Raw genomic sequence first — 21,056 nt, forward strand, 5'->3', positions numbered from 1 at the left:
GCGCGTTTATCCACAGTGGAGAGAGAGCGCGTGTGCACATGGTTGACAAAGATAAGTAGCACACTTAGCAGATATTTCCGTATTGCGCAAGTTTAAAGCTCTGTTTTGGGGTTTACGTCTCTTTATGTCAGGCAACCCTGTTGTGTTTCTCTGCGGCCAGATTAAACCTTGTTGTAGCCTATATATGCTCTATTCATTCTTTTTTAGAAACCTAGCACTTTTCTACTCAATTTTAAACATTGTAAAATTTTAAACAAATTAAGCGCGGTCCACTGCTGCACACGTGCCACAATATCGATACAGGGCCAGCTGTATCGATACTCGTATCGTCAAATCTCTGTGACGTTACATCGTCGTATCGATATTTTGAACACAGCACTAGTGTAAATGCTAATATGTAATTAATTGCCTACTAATCTGTGAGTCATCCATTGATAAAACATCAACATTTAAAAAGGTTCTGTTTATGTATCATCTTGAAAAATATAATAGAATTCCATACATATACAGATTACACAGAACAACTTCAGTATGCCATATTCAGTGACACCGATAGTTCTCTTTGGGTAAAAGTTAAGAAATTAAATGTAGATCATATCTGAAATTCATTCAATGAATTTTGTTATTTATATTTGCAAATAACCGAGTCAGTGTTGTTATATTAGGCCCCCCCCCCCAAAGGTCAAGTTAATTTTATTTAATTGTATTTTCTATATAGCGCCAGATCACAACAGAGGTCATTTAAGGTAGGACTGCAAGATAAATCGCATTTAATTGTCATGCGCGTCTCGTCAATAAAGCCGGTTCTGTGATTAGTAGTAAATCTCCATCACATGCTTTCAGATGGAACGGCATTTAATACACAGAGCCGTAGTTCACTGACAAACTACGCAATATCACATTCATAATCGAATGGTGCGATTATGAACACGATATTGCGTAGCTTGTCAGCGGCTTTACTGACGAGATGTGCATGACAATCACATGCGATTTATCGTGCAGCCCTAATTTAAGGTTACCTTTCCTATTAGGAAACGGGTCTATAACTTGCTCTTTTATTAAACAAACTTAATAGTCTTATGTTATTTATCCTATGTACACAAAGGAATGTAATTTCTGTCTCTACATGGTCACGCGTTTACAATTCTCCTCTGCTCTTTGTGTTGCGCACGACGGAGTCCCACCCCGATGTGCGCGCGCACACAAAAAGCAGACAAAAATATCTGCGTTTTTTTAAAGCTGCCCACTTTGTGGATAATTGTCATAAAAACAAATGTTCCGATGTTTAGTTCAATGTACAGTTCAAATAATTGATCAGTTGTTATATTGACTGCTGTCATTAAAAGAAACACATGAACGCCATGATTCCTTTAAAGGGATAGTTCACCCAAAAATGAAAATTCTATCATTAATTACTCACTGTCATGTTGTTCCTCCGTTCCCCGTAAGACCTCCGTTCATCTTCGGAACACAAATTAAGATATTTTTGATGCATTCCAAGAGCTCTGACCATCCATAGACAGCAAGGATCCTACCACGATCAAGGTCCAGAAACGTAGCAAAGAGATCGTTAAAATCAATGCGACATCAGTGGTTTAACCATAACTTTATGAAGCTACGAGAATACTTTTTGTGTGCAAAAGAAAACAAAAATAACTTTATTAAACAATCCGTCTCCTCCGCTTCACCCTAGCACCATTTTGGAGAGTATCACATACGTAAATAACACGTGCAACGTATGTGCGCGGATACATTGTTTATGTTCAAATCAAAGCGTAAACAACATTAACAGCGTATCCGCGTATGGCACTGCTGACACGGAACAGCATACGTTTTTGTCAGAGAGCTCTAGGAATGCATCAAAAATATCTTAATTTGTGTTCCGATGATGAACGAAGGTCTTACAGGTTTGGTGAAATTAATGACAGAATTTTCTTTTTTGGGTGAACTATCCCATTAAGTGTTTGTGTCCATCTGACACCCCGCTGTGAACCTAGGCGAAACACTGCGAGTATTCCATTTTAATCAACTTGTTTGTGTTTAAAAACAGCAATGAGACAATTCAGATATAGCAAAAATTTAATTAGGATATATTGCAGAGTTTGTTTTCTCTTTTTATATATGTATATTATTATTAATAATATTATTTTACTATTTTGTACTTTTTATAACTGTTAAAAGTTTTTAAAGAAATTGATGCTTTGTGTAAAGACCAATTCTAGCAACACTATTAACTAGTTGCTTATTAGCATGCCTATTAATAACATATTGGCTGTTTATTAGTACTTATAAAGCACATATTCTTCATGACCATATCCCTGCATCCCTAATCCTACCCAATACCTAAACTTAACAACTACCTTACTAACTATCAATAAGCAGCAAATTAGGAGTTTATTGAGGCAAAAGTTATGTTCATGGTTTGTTAATAGTGAGAATTGGACCTAAAAATAAAGTGTGACTGATTTAGTATCAGATAATTGCAGTCATGTCAAGTCAAGTCAAGTCACCTTTATTTATATAGCGCTTTTAACAATACAGATTGTGACAAAGCAACTGAACAGCATTAATTAGGAAAATAGTGTCAATAATGCAAAATGACAATAGTAAACACTCATTTTTCAGTTAACATGTACATGCATTGAAATAGTGACATAGTTATATATGCACTCATGAAATGAAATTCCATCACAAGGGGTCACTTGGTGTAAGTGGTAATGCATTTAGGTTGACCACTTGTGATCAAATTATGGATGCATCGATCCGATACTCAGTATCGGTATAATTTTCTGCCGGATCGGGTATCGGTCAGACAAGACCGATCCAAATCCGATAATGTGAGTATTATTCTGTGTTATTGTTAAGCCCCACAAAAGGCACAAAAACCAAAAGTACTATAAAGTTTCCGTGCACTATATTTCAAGTGTTCTGAAGCTGTTCCATAGGTCAATGTGAGGTACAGATGAATATTTAAGTCCTTAAATTCAAGTTGACGTAAACTCTTCTCTCCGCTGCGTCTGTCTGTCATCCTCCATTCAGCATTCAAACTAAGTGTCCCGTTCGGTTACGACAGTCAAGACAATCAAACTCTCTCCAAGAGCTCAGTAACTGACATTTAAAACTGTCAAAAGAAAATGCTCAATAAACTATCGCACAGATTTAATACAGCTTGTTGAATTACTTTGTCATGATTCTATTACAAAGATGTTTGAACAATTAGAAAATTTATTTTTATTAATGACACTGGACCACATTTTTAATGCAAAAAAAAAACAAACCAAACTTTAAAAATTTTTTCCCATAACACATATTTTACTCAAAATGATTACAGCACTTCTTTCTTTAATGACAGCTTGCTCACTGTTAAGACAAACAGTTTTGCAAAATGGAAATATGTCTATGAATTTTAGTATATAATGTAAAATATACATAGAACATAATATAGAATATATTAGTGAAGCATAATTAACAAGCTGAAGAAAGCATCTCTCAGACATGAAACAGTACAAATACTTAGTACCTCGCATTACACTTTGCTCTGTGGTCATTGTTCAAATGCATATTACTACAGTTTAAGTATCCAGTCCGTAATGAAAATACGACACTGCTTGTGCTTGCAAAATTACCAACCAAATACAAAATTGACCGTATTTGGTGCTTAATGTGTGTTTATTTCAGATCCTCTGTGTAACACTAGCATAACTGCTATGCAGCACATGAAGCAGATCCTGAGCTTTGAGTTTGTAACCACATCAGTCGCCAAGTGAACAAAAGCATTCAGACAAAGTTCACATGCTTCTCACTGATGTCATTGTTAAAGACAGAGTGAAAAGGCAGCTGTTCAGGTGTTTACCTGAAATTCATGTGCGTGTGTGACCACCTGTAGCCTCATGGGAGGTCCTGCTTTCTGATCAGAGGCCTTCTGTGTCAAACAGCTAGATCAGTGCAGTTATTTTTAACTTGCATGACATGAGTGGGATGCAGCAGGCTTCGCCTGAATCTTCCCCATATTTGCATTTTCTTACTCAATATATGACCCCAGTCAGGTCCAACGTTTTAATGAAACAGTGCAGCCTGTCATTGAGGTGTCACAGCAAGAGACGTGCTTCTATTCATTATGCTTGAAAGATATTTTAAGACTATGCAAGTTTGGAAAATTTCATGAAGGATGAGAGGAAGTATTTATTTCCTTATGATGGGAATTTAAACCCATGTTCTAAAAATACTGTTAATTTTATACAATGCACAATGTTGGTTTAGAGATGCTTTAAGAATGATCCAGTTACTTATCAGTCTAAATAAACTTTTAACCAGTCCATGAATGTCTGGATTTCTGTAAAATTCACTCATCTTTCGGTATTATCCCACCTCATGTCAACAGTACATTGATCATATCTAAGCAGAATGTGAGATATCAGTGCAGACGAATTGTGTCACAGCCCCTTGACACACTGTAAACAAATAAAAAGCTGAGAAAACTTAAAAGGAAAAAGGAAAATTAGCTTGTGTTTTACTCACCCCCCAGGCATCCTAGGTGTATATGACTTTAATCTTTCAGACGAATCAAGTCAGAGTTATATAAAAAATTGCAGTTGAACAGTCTACAAGTCGTCAAATAAAAAATAAAAAAGCACGCGCATTCATAATAAAACGTGCCGCAGACGGCTCTGGGGGATGAATAAAGGCCCCCTGTAGCGAATTCATGTGTTTTTGTAAGAAAAATATCCATATTTCAAATGTAATAAACACTTTTCTCTCACTTCTGCTGACTGTCATACACTGAAGCAGTTCCGGCGGATGACGCACCATGTATGCGCAGCGTGATTATTGACGAATGCGGAGAGAGAACAAAACAAAACGCCGGTCACGAATTAGAAGTGCAAACCAAGGATTTGCAAAGAAAAATGTCGTAGGATTTCGATATAAACCAAGAAGTCACTGGTTTTCCTTTGCTAAAGTATATGGAAACTTTGCTTCCTTTGCTCCTATAATAAACAAACTCGCGAGACTAGCATACCTCAGAGACACGCGCGCTGCGCATACGTGCTGCGTCATCCGCTGGAACTGCTTCAGTGTATGGATATTTTTCTTTAAAAAACACATGGATTCGCCACAGGGGGCCTTTATTCATCCCCCGGAGCCGTCTGCGGCATGTTTTATTATGAATGCGCGAGCGTTATTTGACGACTTGTGGACTGTTCAACCGCAACACCCGCTGACTGCAAGGATAAAGCTTGGAATAGCCAGGACAATTTTTTATATAACTCCGACTGGATTCATCTGAAAGAAGAAAGTCATATACACCTAGGATGCTTCGAGGGTAAGTAAAACACAAGCTAATTTAAATTTTTGGGCGAACTAACCCTTTAAAAGTTTAAGGCAACCAGCTTCAGCAGATCTTTGAGTTTTCTCAACTTATTGTTTTCAGTGTATACAACAAAAAGTTGAGAAAACCAAAAAATCTGGATATTTTTCTTTAAAAAACACATGGATTCGCCACAGGGGCCTTTATTCATCCCCCGGAGCCGTCTGCGGCATGTTTTATTATGAATGCGCGAGCTTTATTTGACGACTTGTGGACTGTTCAACCGCAACACCCGCTGACTGCAAGGATAAAGCTTGGAATAGCCAGGACAATTTTTTATATAACTCCGACTGGATTCATCTGAAAGAAGAAAGTCATATACACCTAGGATGCTTCGAGGGTAAGTAAAACACAAGCTAATTTAAATTTTTGGGCGAACTAACCCTTTAAAAGTTTAAGGCAACCAGCTTCAGCAGATCTTTGAGTTTTCTCAACTTATTGTTTTCAGTGTATACAACAAAAAGTTGAGAAAACCAAAAAATCTGCTGAAGCTGGTTCCCTTAAACTTTTAAGTTTTCTCAACTTTTTTTATTTTTTGAGTGTATAAAGCAATGAAGGGGTGGCCTGTGATGCAGTGAGACGTTTAGTAGATGAGGTACAGTAGTCTAGCTCATTTTTCATCTGTCTGGGTCTGATGTGTCTGCAGAATCATTGCTTCTTCTCTCTCCAGCTCTGAGTCTGTGTTGAAAATGTAGATCAAAACACTTTTTGATCAAGTCTTGACCTTGTGCAAGTATTTACCCTTTGGCTATAAACATCAAGTATAGAGTATAGACACTAAATCCTTCCTTTCTTTCTTTCTTTCTTTCTTTCTTTCTTATATACAGTACTTGACTTAATAATTCTTTTTTTATAGTAGAGATGGGCGTTTCTAATTGATTTTGGAGTTTTAAATAATAATTATTGTTTTAAATTACAATTAAATTAAATGAAGATTTAATAACTATTTACAAATATATACATTACCATTTAAATGTTTGGGGTCAGTCAGATTTTATTTAAAGAAATTAATACTTGTAAAGTATTAAATTCAGCAAGGATGCATTCATTTAATCAAAAGTGATAGTAAAGACTTTTGTTACAAAAGATTTTTATTTCAGTCTGTTTTTTTTTTTATTTCTATTCATCTAAGAATTCTTTTTAAAAAAGTGTCATGACTTTCACAAAAAAATGAAGGCATGATTATTAAATATTAAGCAGTCAATCAGACTGGAGTTATGGCTTTCAGAAATTCAGATTACTGTATACTTGATCAAAACCTTAAATCCTTAATAGGTAATCTATAAACTTTAGCTACATCCGCACTACTGCATTTGGTATTGATACTGCATACTTCTCTGTTCTTTTTGTATTCTATTTATTTCTTTTCTTTGTATTTATTATACAATTAACAAAAGCAAAAAAGGCCTCTAACACTAGCTTGCTCTATTCGTTTTCTGTTCTATCTGTTTTCTTTTTATTTATTATATAATAAAAAAAAACCTTGCTACGTGTACTGTATTAAGCTAACTGAGACTTGTTATAGCACTTGCATATTATTGCTCTTTGGTTGATTTTGATTGCTTCCATTGTCTTCATTTGTAAGTCACTTTAGATAAAAGCGTCTGCCAAATGACTAAATGTAAATGTAATGTATGTAAATTTGAGGAAGAACTTTTCAACTGTTAATTGCGACATGCTGCTTTTGCCATATAGTATGCTAGGGAAGCAGGCATATTTGGACATGGGGTTTTTCACATTTTTATCATTTCATGTTATTAATCAAGCAATAATTGCAATTTAGTCTATTAGCCTGTTCAAAAATATTCTTTGCTTTGAGTGGCACTGCACATGTATGATGTCAGAGTGATGTGGGTAATGCATTTCCTTGTTTATCCAAGATGTAAAGTTAAATCGGTTTACATAATTTGAATAATGTATTTACTAACTAATCAATTACTCATCTACTTCCCAACTTTGCATATGCGCATCCGTTGCTTCACTTAAAGCTATTTACATTGTTTGCAGGAACTGTACATTTAAAAGGCAAAAGAGCTGAGGGAAGTGCACCTGAAGTGTGCATGAGGGCTGTATGATCATGGGCGTTCACTCATATGCAGTATTTCTGAGCTGTGTGTGTGTGTGTTCTGGCCCAGACTGTGTGTTCTGCGTCGTGTCTGGGCCTGTCTGTCTTTGGCTGCGGTGCGCTGGGCAGTTTGGGTGTAATTCCAGGCTCGGCTGCGACATCATCCTGAGTAAATGCAGGGCTGGCGACATCTGGAACGAGGCCCAGGGCTTCCCTGGTGGTGCAGCCCAACCCCATCATAAGAAGTGCCTCGGCAAACCCGATGACACCTTGTTTCATTGCACTGTGACCGTCACATATCCCATAGTGACCAGGGTCCGGATTCTAACAGCATTCCTAGAAATTTATTCTTAAAAGCTATTTTCTTCTTATTTTCTAACTTAAAAATAAATGTAAGAATATTTTGTATATTTTTAAATAATGTTCTTATCTTTTTCTTCATAAGATTGTTCTTAGGACAGAACTTCCTAAAAATATTGAAAAATTCTTTAAAAATAATTGAAAATGACCTCTTAGAGTTAAAGTGTCTTAAAGTAGGGATGCACCGATACCACTTTTTCCAGTACTCGCCCGATACCGATACTTTTATTTTTGGTACTTGCCGATACTGAGTACCGATACTGATATTTTTATTGCATTTGTCAATTTTTTTAAATATTGGGTACAGAAACCAAAAGAGTATGTATAATGTTAGTTGGTTAACTTCATTTATCAAATAGATACAGTCAAACCAAAATTTATTCAGACACCTTCAACATTTCTCACATTATCACAGTTTATTCGCTATAGTTTAGAAAATGGTAATAAAATATGACAAGAACTCGGAGTTAAACTGTGTCAGAACAAATTCAGCTTGATAATGTTAGATAACTTTGATAGAAAGTTATGTAATGGATTACAATCAACCAAAAATTATTCAGACAGCTGTTAGTATGACAGTATTTACACAACTATCAATACTTAGTCGGGCAACCCTTAGCCTTAATGACAACCTGTAGTCTCCTGGGCATGCTGTCACCCAGCTTCATGCAAACCTGAACTTCAAATATTTTTCCCCAGACTCGGTCTGAATAATTTTTGGTCCCAAATTTGTATCAGTTTTACTGGTAGTCCGCATTAACACTTCTCATTTAGTTTCAATGGGTGACGTCATGCGTCGCACCACTGGTGTTGCTTGTGGCAGAAGTTGAAAAACGTTTTAAGTGTCAATGCAGGTGTCGGCCAATCAGATCGCTTTAAGCTAATATCGTAGTGCAATTGCGTTCATGCAACACCAGAAAAGTAATGTGATTGGCTGTTGGTACTATGACAATCTCGTCAGCACCAAATTTCAGAAACGCACTCCGTCAAGCATCGACTCCGACGCCCCGTGTGAATGTACCATAACACTAGCCACATGTAATGCATATCAAATCAGTAAATTATCATTTACTCACCCTCGTGTTGTTCTAAACCCATAAGACTTAACGAATTAAACCTGAGAAGCTTCTGTCCCGCCATTAAAAGTCCAGGCAACTAAAACACTCAATAGATCATAAAGGCACAGAAAAATTTATCTATATGAACCAAGTCGTTTATATGAATCTATATGAATCCAAATCTTGTAAAGAGACACAATTGCTTATATTTAATTTACTCTTTAATTTACATAAACAATGATTGACACGTATACATAAAGCGAATCACACGTGGTAAATACAGAAGCTTGTGTGCACCACGTTCTAGAACAACGTTTGAGCTTCTGTGTTTTCCAGATTATCTTTAAAAAATTTATTCTTTTAAGAAGATTTTTGTGAATGCTGCCTCAGACGCACATTTTCTGATTGTCCAAACGTCATTATCAATTGTTTTAAGGCCAATTCACACTGCGTTGGTAGCCGACCGAATACAGTACGTCACTTTTCAGACATTCCAAGACCCGGCAAATGCCGATTTAACATGTTCAGTTGGTGAAAACAAGCGCCAACCAATGCCAACAGATGCCAAGAGGGGTAACTCACTGATCAAACAAAACCAGATGAAAGTGTTTGTTGGCGTCTGTCGGTGCAGTGTGAATTGGCTTTTAAGGGCACCGATATAATGATGGTGATTGTTAGCGTTTGAAAGACAACCCCTGAGTCACACAAATTTTTCAGAAGCCTCCTTGCTTTTTTAACGCCTGTGTACAGTCAAACCGCATAGCTGCCATTTTCCGCCTAGTACATACTTGGACCGCATTTAGACCACAGGGAGCGAATGAACTCGTGGCTCCTTTGGCCTCCGTATTCGAACAGCCCAGACGCAAAGCAATACGTTACGAGGTAACACGATGTCGTCAGCATCTGAGCGGCGTCTTGGCCTACTCACCACCCTCGTGATCCACATACATGATTGATGACTCCTGGGGTGACAATAACCCCACTGCTGGTTCCGTTATGAGCTCATAATTGGCCCGCGATGCAGGTGGGCTGCGTGCCCGCAGCGGGGGGAGGGTCTGTTGGGAAGCATGTGAGAACCTGTTGACAGGGCTGTTATGGATCTGTCAGCCCCATTCCCTGAGTCTCACTGGGGTATTGTTTGCTGCATTTGCAGTGAAAGATGGGAGAAGCTTGTTATTAATACTCCAAAGGCAGCGGGAGGGAGATGCTGCAGATTTAGTTGCATGGCTTAGGTGTCAGTGCATGGGACAAATGTCCTTACATGGCACTTTCATGCCCACATCTTCTTTGAGACGCGTGATGGGTCTCCTCACACCCGCTGTGCTGCCTCTCATTTGACTTTGTACCCTTGACCTTGGCAGTGGCACAGAATTATACTTTATTTTTAAGAAAGCCTATCAAATTTGGCAGGTAGGTTTTTTTTAGTGCATGCTCAAAGAATTTGGAAGAGAAAATATTGGACAGTATGAAAATAAAACAAATATGAGATGAAATAATTGTGTGTAATACATCTCTTCAGTCCAAAATTTGGACTGGCCCCACCACAAAAGAAAGATTGATTTTTAAAATCAAAATTAAAATGTTTTTTAAATGTAATATTAGGATTTTGTTTGTTTGTCTGTCTATCAAAAATATACCACCGTTCAGATGTTTGTGGTTGGTAAGATCTTTTAATGTTTTTGAAAGAAGAGTCCTATACTCGCCATGGCTGCATTTATTTGATCAAAAATATATGAGATTTTACTACAATTTAAAATAACTTTTATATTTTAACATTTAATTTATTCCTGTGATGGCAAATCTGAATTTTCAGCAGCAATTACTCCAGTCACATGTTCCTTCATAAATCATTTCTTGTTGAAACAGTGATGTATTTTTTCAGTGTTCTTGATGAATACAAAGTTTACAAGAACAGCATTTATTTGAAATTTATCAAGCCTTTACTGTCACTTTTGATCAACTTACTGCATCCTTGCTAAATAAATTTATTAATTTCTTTCAAAGAAAATAAATTAATTAATTAATTACACGGACATAATGTAAATAGACTGTCATGTGTTTATGAAAACTGATTGATTTGTAGTTTTTAAGACATTGTTATTGATGCTTATTGATGCATTTTTGCAGTTTCGACAAAACCTCATCCATGTTAGCCAGCTAGATTAACTAACATTATATAACACTGGGTCAACTGACCCGAAACTCTCAATGGCAATATATTGGGGGGTTTGGTTGCTTGTTGATAGCGTGAGGTTATTGATGCTTGTAACCTGGAAACTGTGTAAACATAAAATGAAGTGTGAATTTATATTGGACTATAAAAACCCAAACGCAGAGAGGGGACTTTGCCTTGTCATTTGCCATGTCCACCACACTGTCGCCACTGAAATTCATGGATTCCTCACCCCTCCATTTTTCTGTAGGTGTTCCTGTAATTATCATAACAACAAAACATCAAAACTACAGTTTATCTTTGCTGCATTCAAAGCCAATGCACCAGATACAGCTAAAGTTCCTGTTTCAGTGGCACTCCTAAGCCGGCAACAACAAAGGGCTCTTTTACGGCGGTGTCTGCGCAGACTATCTGCCCTGTCATCTGTGCTCTGACAGAAGTCACTATGGGCGGCCCTCACTCCCATGAGAGGATCCATTCAGGCCACAACAATGAAGGCTTCTGGAGCTTGATTCAGAGCGAACCGCAGAAGAGAGAGCCACAAGACCTCTCTTTGTGCCTTCTTCCGCATTGTTCTGGGAAGGTCAGTCTTCTGAGGTATCATTATCCGCATGGAAAATAGTGTTTCCATAACACAACGTGTTTGGGCAAAGGGGAATCCCCCATTACCGCTTGGCTCATATCTTTGATGATAACCGGTTTAGTCCTGAATTTGGTGCATTGATTGATCTTGTATGCTTGTGTTATTTTGAGTGACCATTTAGGGTTTAATTAATTTATTTTTTTGTTTTTAATTCTTTTAATATTCCATTGTTAATGTTGAGATTATTTTAAGTGCTACAACTGAATTCAGAAATCAAGTTTTGCCTGTGTATGCTGTAAAATTGCACTGTAAAAATTATCCTGGTAAATTTACAGATGCCAGAATAATTATGTAAAAATACAGTAAACATCTACGCATATTTACAGAACAACCTGTAATTTACAAAAGAATTTTAGAATTCTCTACCAGAACACACTTCTACTAAATTTTTTTTAAATATACTGAAAATCACAAATAATAACAGAAATGGAAAAGAGAAAGACACATGAAGAATCAAAGTACGTCATAAGTATCTTTTCTGAGGTAAATACTAATATAAAGAACATGCACAGTGTCATATACACAAATACAAAACACTAAAATTATGCATAAAAACTTGAATATAAGTTGTAAAATAAAACCCTAACATAGCGTAAGAAACATACAAACTGTAAGACACACAAATATTAAAAAAACAAAAACCGTGTGAAGTGTCACAGGGAGTTTTGGAAATGTCAGTTGACAGGTTTTCAGTGTAAATGATAATATGCATTGTTTTTTCCCCATAAATTCTACATTTAAAAGTATTTTACTCTCAAATGTTACCTGTATATAGTGAGAGAACTTACCATTAAACAAAAGTTTATACTGTTGCATTTTTACAGTCTTTCACAGTTAAAATTACAATAATTTTTGGTTGTCAGAAATTCACTGCAAAAAATACGGAGACAGTGTTACAGGTATTATGTGGTGGTATGATGCATGTATTTTACATCTTATATATATATATATATAACTTATATTATATTGATACAACAGTATATTTCATGATATCATATTAATAAAAAAGTTATATATTTATATACCATTATGTAATCTCCTTAAACTACTAAAATCTTCTTTGTGCCTAAAAATGTACTGATAATGACCATAATAATACAGATGCAAACAGATTTGGCCTGTCCATAACACATGATCAGTACTCATGTATAAACATACACAGCGACATACCCACAAAGACAAAACACCATCTAGGCAATACACAAATAATGCAATAAACATTAACTAAATAACAAATTAGAAATAAAGAATTAAAAATAAAGAAATTTAACACAAAACACCCTAATGTACATTATTAATAAAAAAATAAATAAAAACATAAATTAGTTTTTTCACAATTTTTTTTTTTGAAAATTGGATTTAAAACCATTTAAAAGTGTGTTACCAGTAAGTTACCAAAATATGTTGTGGTAACTTACTGGTAACCACAAAGCAAATTTGTGCAGTATTGTTTTTACTTTTTTTAACAGAATTATCAATAAATGGTTCTATTTCATAGACGAGAGCTCAGTGGAGATGTCCAAAACGGAGAAAGACACACACATACAATATACCAAGCAGGACATTCATGGAGTCAAAAGATTGATTGTTTTACACACGGCTCTGTCGAGCTGTGTAGGAGGCAAACAGCGCTTAGTTAGGATCGTTTCTGTTCCTGCACTTAACAGCTAGTTTCAGCTTGCCTAAACACGGATATAATAGTAGTCAACACAAACAGTCTTCTGCTGAATTTTCCATGTGTATCTGAAGCTTCTTTTCTTTTGCATATGATTCATAGGGCATACAGGGAAGAGGATTCCCCTTCATTTGTTCAGCTCACGCTCCAGTGCTCTTTTTATAGCAGACCTGCCCCACCCAAAACACAAACAAGATAAATCGGTAAATAAACTACTGGAATAAATGTTTATCTTCAGTGCAGCAGCTGACTCTTAACAGTGAGTTCAGTCCATGAAGGATTCGTCAGGCTGATTCAAACCAATAGTCTTTTTGAATGATTTATTAAAAGAAACAACTCATTTGCTCAGGAATCGGACTGAACAGGCCATGCTTTGTGTTTTCACGTGTAACAAACATATTGGGCTGCACAACTGTTTTCAACATTGATAATAATGAGAAATGTTTTGAGCACGAACTCCGCATAATGATTTCTGAAGGATCATTTGACAGTAAAGTCTGGAGGAATGACTGCTGAAATTTCAGCGTTCCAATCACAAAGATAAATTGCATTTTTAAATATCTTCAAATATAAAAACTGTTATTTTTAATTTGTAATATTTCACAATATTACAGTTTTTATTATATATTTGATCAATAAATATGGCCTAGTTGAGCATAAAAGGCTTCTTTCACCCCAAACATTTGAATGTTAGTAGTTAACAGTGTCTTTTTGATGCCACCCATCCAACTCTGTCAGATTGATGGAGAGGGTAATGCAACATTCTGTGCACCCCTGTTGGACATTGTTTTCCCTCCTGTGTAATTTTCTGCCCTCTGAAATATTTTTATGACCTTTTCTCTGCCTTTCCAAGCACTGTGACCTATAAATACCATTTTTTTCTGTGGGGAGGTATGGGCAAGCTGATATCAATTGTTGTTGTATCTCTTATCATGCTTGCTCAGAGAAAATATCCCTCCTCCTTATGCCATGCAGACTTATCACAAAACAGGCTTGTTGATAACCTGTATCATCTGCATCTACAAACGCACATACAAAAATCCAAAAATACACAAGCAGCTTTGTACGTAAACAGGCCGGACGTGGTTCCAAAAATAAACCTTCTCTTCAATGAACAAATGGCTCTTGCTTTTTATAGGACAGAGTTCGGATATTCGTCTCATTCTTATTTGTGACACATTTGGCATAGTTGAATGGAAAATATGTTTGCATGAATAAAAGCGCAACCAAATACCTCTCTTTTCATGCAATAACATGTGCCTGTTACTAGGAAAACAAGACAGTGCAATCAAAACCCAGTGAACAAGGAATTTGCTCTTTTTTTTATGCTAAGCCACCAAAAGTATAAACGGTCAATTACTCACCCTCATGTTGTTCCAAATCTGTAATTTACGGTGGCCGAGAGAGCTCAACGCGCTGCAACTTCAGAAAACACATGCAAATAGAAAAAGCACCAGCAAATTAAGAAAACATCTTCATCAGTTTGACAGCACATGTGCTGCAAATACTCGCAACATAATCAAATACAAAAACACGCTGCAAATACTCACAAGACAAACAAATAAAGAAACGCGCCACAAATACTCACAACACAACAAAATAAAGAAACATGCTGCAAATGCTCACAACACAGCCAAATACAGAAACGCAAGTACAGACCACAATGGGAGGACCCCAACAAAACGAAAATTAACCATGTTTTTTTTTTTTGTATTGATAACTACAGTTGTACAAATACCATGGTTAAACTATGGTTAGTGTAGTAAATCCATGGTTAATTTGTGGTTACCATGGTTTAACTATAGTAACCATTTTTTGTTTTTATTTTTTACATAATAAATGTATTTATTAATTAATTAAGTTTAATATTAAAACCATATGGATAATTTTTGTAAGGGAAGTTATAAGTTAGCCAGCTTACATGCTTTCACAGTTACAGTAATTGTGTATTTCATCAGCTTATTTAGGCTAATAATTTCCCCCCCAAAAAAAGAAGCAGCAAAGGAAGCATATGATCAGGATGTTAAAATAAACAAAAATCTCACCTTTCAGAGCAAACATTGATAAATATGTCCCAGCCATGTTCGTCACTTTGCAGTTCCCTTAAACATTTCTGATGTGGTCTGTGCCTATGTACAGCGCGTTTCTTTATTTGAAGTAATTGTGTATTTCATCAGCTTATTTAGGCTAATAATTTCCCCCCCAAAAAAAGAAGCAGCAAAGGAAGCATATGATCAGGATGTTAAAATAAACAAAAATCTCACCTTTCAGAGCAAACATTGATAAATATGTCCCAGCCATGTTCGTCACTTTGCAGTTCCCTTAAACATTTCTGATGTGGTCTGTGCCTATGTACAGCGCGTTTCTTTATTTGATTGTGTTGTGAGCATTTGCCGCGTGTTTCTTTGTTTGATTGTGTTGTGAGCATTTGCCGCGTGTTTCTTTGTTTGATTGTGTTGTGAGCATTTGCCGCGTGTTTCTTTGTTTGATTGTGTTGTGAGCATTTGCCGCGTGTTTCTTTGTTTGATTGTGTTGTGAGCATTTGCCGCGTGTTTCTTTGTTTGATTGTGTTGTGAGCATTTGCCGCGTGTTTCTTTGTTTGATTGTGTTGTGAGCATTTGCCGCGTGTTTGTTTATTTGGTTGTTTGTTCATTTGCAGCGCGTTTCTGTATTTGCAGTGTGTTTCTTTATTTGGTTGTGTTGTGAGCATTTGCAGCACGTGTGTTGTCAAATTGATGAAGATATTTTCTTAATTTGCAGGTGTTTTTTCTATTTGCAGCGCGTTGAGCTCTCTCGGCCACCGTAGTAATTCATCTTTTTAAATGAAACTTTCAGGATTTCTGTCCCTCCATTGAAAATCCATTCCTCCAAAACCACTTCAAAAAGGGGATTGTAAAAATGTTCCATATGAATTGCCCAGTTTAATCGACAAATTTAAAACACAATTACTTCATTTCAAGGGCCAAAAAGGTCTGTATTAACAATACCATGCCAATTTAGGAAGCATCTCACACTGAAGTCATTTTCAAACCAAGCAACTTTCTGTTGGTCAATGTGAATCCACATTGCAAAATCTGTGTGGAGAATTCATTCATCCTCGCATGCAATTCGTGATTGCGTGTATATTGAAATTACTGGATTACACCCATAAAAATTGGCCAAACAACAGCAAATGTAACCATACCTTAACACTAAAAATGGGTCATCAACCATACCTACAAAAGTAACTTTTTTTTTTTAAAGATTTATTTTGGTATTTTGCCTTTATTAAGATAGGACAGTGTAGAGTATACAGGAAGTGAGAGGGTGGTGGGATCGGGAAAGATCCTCGAGCCGGGATTCGAACTCAAGACACCCACAATGCAACGCTGTTATATGTACAAGTAACTTTTCTAAAAATCTTAATACGAACGTAAAAAGAATATAACTTAGTTCTATGAAAGTACTAAACTACAAAAGTTAGTTTACATGTTATGTTGCAGTCACATTTACCATTGTTTGGTGAGTTTTTACAGGTGAATTCCTTCCATTTCAATAGGAATCAACAGCATTGGGAATTTCGTGTGTGGATGAAAGCTTTTGCATTGAGTTAAGTGGGTCATGCAGAATCACATTGACCAAAAATTATCTGCTTGGTGTGACTTTTGTGTGAGCTGTGTTTCATACATCGCTACGCTACTGACAAATAAACTGACCTTTTCACAGGCAAAACACAGAAGTCACTTTCAAACCAAGCAGCTTTGCATTGGTTAACTCAGCGAATCCACGTATCCAGATAGAACCAGTTGCAAAATCTGTGTGGAGAGAGCTTTCATTCTCACACAAAATTCAAGATCACGTGGAATCCTTTTGAAATGACTGGATTTCTAAAATTCACCAAACATTAGTAAATGTAACTGCACCTAAAAACCTACTTTTACAATCTCTTGTAAAAAAACTTATTGAACTGTCCAATTGTTGATGGAACGAACTGTCCATGACAGGACCGAAATCTCTCGAATAATCTCATTAGAAACATCTTCATTTAGTCTTACAGGTTTGGAACACCATAAGGATGAGTAATTGATACTAGTGTTGGGCGATATACTCAATTTTCATATCGACCTATCGTCAGCCTGTGAGATCGCCGATACACGATATTATCGTGATAATTTATTGAATTATTTATTCACTTAGTTTCATTGCTGGAAAGTCAACCGGCTCCAGCGTAAGGCTAAAAACAGCCTTTTTAATGTGACTGAATTTGTATTTAACATGATAACAATTCAATAGAAATATTGGAAGTTACTAATTAGAATGCTTATATTTCCTCAGTTATTCAAAAGCAGCTACAGAAAACGAGCAAAGAACATTTACATTACCAAAGAACATCATCACAAGCTCAGTCTAGCGTGAGTTTATGCACTTTAAAATACACTCCCGTTAAAATCAGTGAAGCTATCTACACTGTATGATGAACAAATCTCTTATACTTACATCGCATGTATTAGTATTACTAATCTGATAATAATAATAATTCTAATAATAATAATCGTCTTGCTATCGTCAGTGGCATTAGCCACAGGCGATATCTCTGACTATCGTCGATACACGATACTATCGTCTATCGGCACAACCCTAATTGATGCAGAATTTTAGTTTTTGGGTGAACTTTCACTTTAAAGTTATCATCATATCTTGGGTTTTGAGAATCTAGAGATGTTAAGCTAGTCGTGTGTGACCGAGGGGGGATGGAGGAAGGGTGGGGTTCTCAGTGAGCAGTGAGCTAATGTGCAGTAATGCTTGGTTACAAATGTAAACACATGCCTATACTTTAATCATTACAGAGATGTTGGCCCACAAGCCACATGTTTCGACCTACAACCACATAGAAGCACAATCCAGCACACTTTTGTGAAATTGTGGTGTAAGGTATAAAAAAACCTTTGCGCTGGATCAAGAATAATAAATGGCAGTATCTCGCCCACTAACCAGGTGTCAGGCTGATTACACATCCTGGCACGTAACAATCCATTTACACTTTCTCTAGCATGCAGCACCTTTGCTTTAACAGTCAGAAATGATCTGACTGAAAAAGGAAAGGTTTTTCATATTTAGACACTCCGAAACCTTTAACCTTATTCAACCCGAGCAATCAAAGTTTAATTCTTGTTAAGACGTCTTTGAATACAATCCAAAAAAAGATAATCTTATCTTATCACAAAGAATTTTAACAGCTCTGTCACGAAGTTTGGGGAGTAAAAGGGTGTGTTCAGACAGAAAAAGCCTTCTGATGTTTCCGAACTTGAAGTTATAACCGACCTGTTTTTGTCTTTTCCCTTTGTTTTCTCCACAGCAAAAGAAGACGTACCTGGAGCGCAGTGTTAAAGATGCAGAGGACAACATCAGAGAGATGCTGATGTCCAGGAGGGCCCAGTAAAACGCACTCACACCCACCCATCCACACACACACACAAATACCTTCTCCATCACCTTTGTACACCGTGCCCTTAGTTTGAACATGCTGTTGCATGTATTCGAGAATACTCGTGACCGCCGAGCTAGTGGGAGTCATTTGCCAGCTGAACACAGGAAGTTTATTTAGGTTAATAGTTAAAAATGAATGTGCTGTTGACCGTCTGTCTAATACTGATTTGTGTGATCTCTGACACCTGAGTATTCTGTAAGGCTTTTTAAGTTATTGAGTTTGTTCAACTGTTCTTTTTTTCTATGGTTTTGTAATCATACAAAACATTTTTTATGTAAGCAGGTGTTAACATGGTAATAAAGGTGACCGTTTAAAGACAAATCTGTGTTTATGTGTGTCATCGCAGACGGTAATTTAGATATGATCTGAATGATTTGGTACTTCATTGCTGTGTGTTTTGGGGATTGCTGTTTGTGCCTCTACGTCACTGGTTTCCTGTCAGTCCCTCTGGGCATCCTCTTTCCCCCCTCGTCACGTCTCTGTGTCTCCTTTCTTGTGTTCTTCTGATCCTAGGCTGGTCTCCGAGAGAAATTTGTTGCATAAGCCTGGGAAAATTTGTCTTTCGGGCAACAGCCTTGAAACTGGAAAAGATAATTTCCCCAGACTTCTGCTTAAATCTTCTCCAGACAGCCTTTCCTGTGTCTTTCCTGTGTGCCGGCCTGTGTCTCATTCATTCATGATGCAGATGTGTGTCTGCTTGATATCTTACTTCCTCAGAAGACAATGAATTGCATAAATAAAGGAATAGAGAATGTTTCTAAATGTGAAGATTTGTAATTGATGAGGTCATTGTTATGCCACCCAATGAAATTTTAGTTTTGGATCAGTGTTTGGACCTAATGTTTACATGGCGCTCTTGACTACTACATTTTGATCAGTCAGTCGCAGCATTCTGCTGAAAAATATGTATATATTAAAGGTGGGGTATGTATTTTTTCAAAAATGCTTAAGAAAACTGAGTCGGGCCGAGTACCAAAGCAATTTTGTTTGTTTTGGTGATTTGAAATATCAACATTGGCTTCCAGAAATCACTTACCCCACCTTTAAGTGTTGTATATTATGTATATTTAGTGCATTTATGTGCAGTTTGTCTTCAGTCAGACTAACGCAATAGTTTGTCTTTTATTAGTGCTATTTTAGTATTATTTATATACAATTGTAGTTTCTATTAGTATTTTCAATTACCTTTTTAGATTTTCAGTTTTGTTTAGTAATTTTATGTGCTTTTTTAATTTTTTTAATTTTTATTATTATAATTTTTTAATATAAATATCTCTATATTACCTTCCTTAAGAGTCTCGCACATTCACAGAAAACGCTTACTTCCGTTGAAGAATGAGGTGGATGCCTTTCATTTTTCTTTCAGTTTGAATAATATTACTACCTAAACTTCAAACTTATTTAATTAGTTGCCAATGAAATATTTTTCATTTTCAAGTTTAATGTTTTCATCTAATGTTTATAGTTAATTTTCTTTTCATTTTCTTTCAGCTCAATTTTAATCACCAAATCGATTTTAATAGTATAGCTGTCATTAACCATATCAACATGTTATGTTTAAAATCTCATGTAAACGTTTTAGCTGGACTGAAATCAAACCATTTTGTGAAGGCCTTTGTGAAAGTCTTGTAGGCTATTTAATCCTTGAAATATTTGATATTTTGCAAAAAAAAACCTTTGTAGTTTTATTATAACTATGGTACTTATAAATACCAATACGTTTTTAGTTTAATTTATTATTACATAGTTCTGTGTGGAGTAGGCCTAATCGGTCACTAATGCAACCAATTTCTTAGACAAGTTACTCAGAATATATCTCTATTTATCTCAGAAAAATATTAATTTCCATTTATAGATTTATCAGGTAAGTATCTGTGTTGTAGGCTAAGTGGATAATGTACACTGGGTCATTATTACAAAGATCCTGGCCACCCTGTCTGGTTTTACTGGCAAAATATTAGATGCAGATCAACTAGGCCTATATCAGCTCTAATTCACAGGTTCACACAGATGAAGAGCCATTGATTCAGTAGTTGGTGTGTCGCGCTCTCTACTGGCCACAGAAGGGAATAGAAAATTCCACAGATCTGTCTCACTTGGGTGTGAACCATGTGAAATCACGTGTTCTTTATTGCAATGTGGGTGCGTCCAAGAGTACAAGTGGAAAGTCTGCACCTAAGGTTTGTAGTACTGCTAGCTATTAGCTATGGATCTACTGAGGTCCATCTACCGGACACACCGGGGACTGCA

The 21,056-nt window shown here is 36.3% G+C and overlaps 1 protein-coding gene across 1 annotated transcript in view; it reads left to right on the forward strand.

The window, feature by feature from the left end:
• pfdn1 (prefoldin subunit 1) overlaps positions 1 to 19,127 on the forward strand; it is a 21,956-nt gene extending 2,829 nt beyond the window's left edge. The window contains exon 4 of the mRNA XM_016278629.1: positions 18,675 to 19,127. Coding sequence (XP_016134115.1) covers positions 18,675 to 18,758 — 84 coding nt within the window. The 3' untranslated portion in view covers positions 18,759 to 19,127. The remainder of the gene's footprint in view (positions 1 to 18,674) is intronic.
• Positions 19,128 to 21,056: the final 1,929 nt, after the last annotated feature.

Source organism: Sinocyclocheilus grahami, unplaced genomic scaffold (genome assembly GCF_001515645.1).
Source record: "Sinocyclocheilus grahami isolate Dianchi unplaced genomic scaffold, SAMN03320097.WGS_v1.1 scaffold124.1, whole genome shotgun sequence".
Classification (NCBI taxonomy): Eukaryota; Metazoa; Chordata; class Actinopteri; order Cypriniformes; family Cyprinidae; genus Sinocyclocheilus; species Sinocyclocheilus grahami.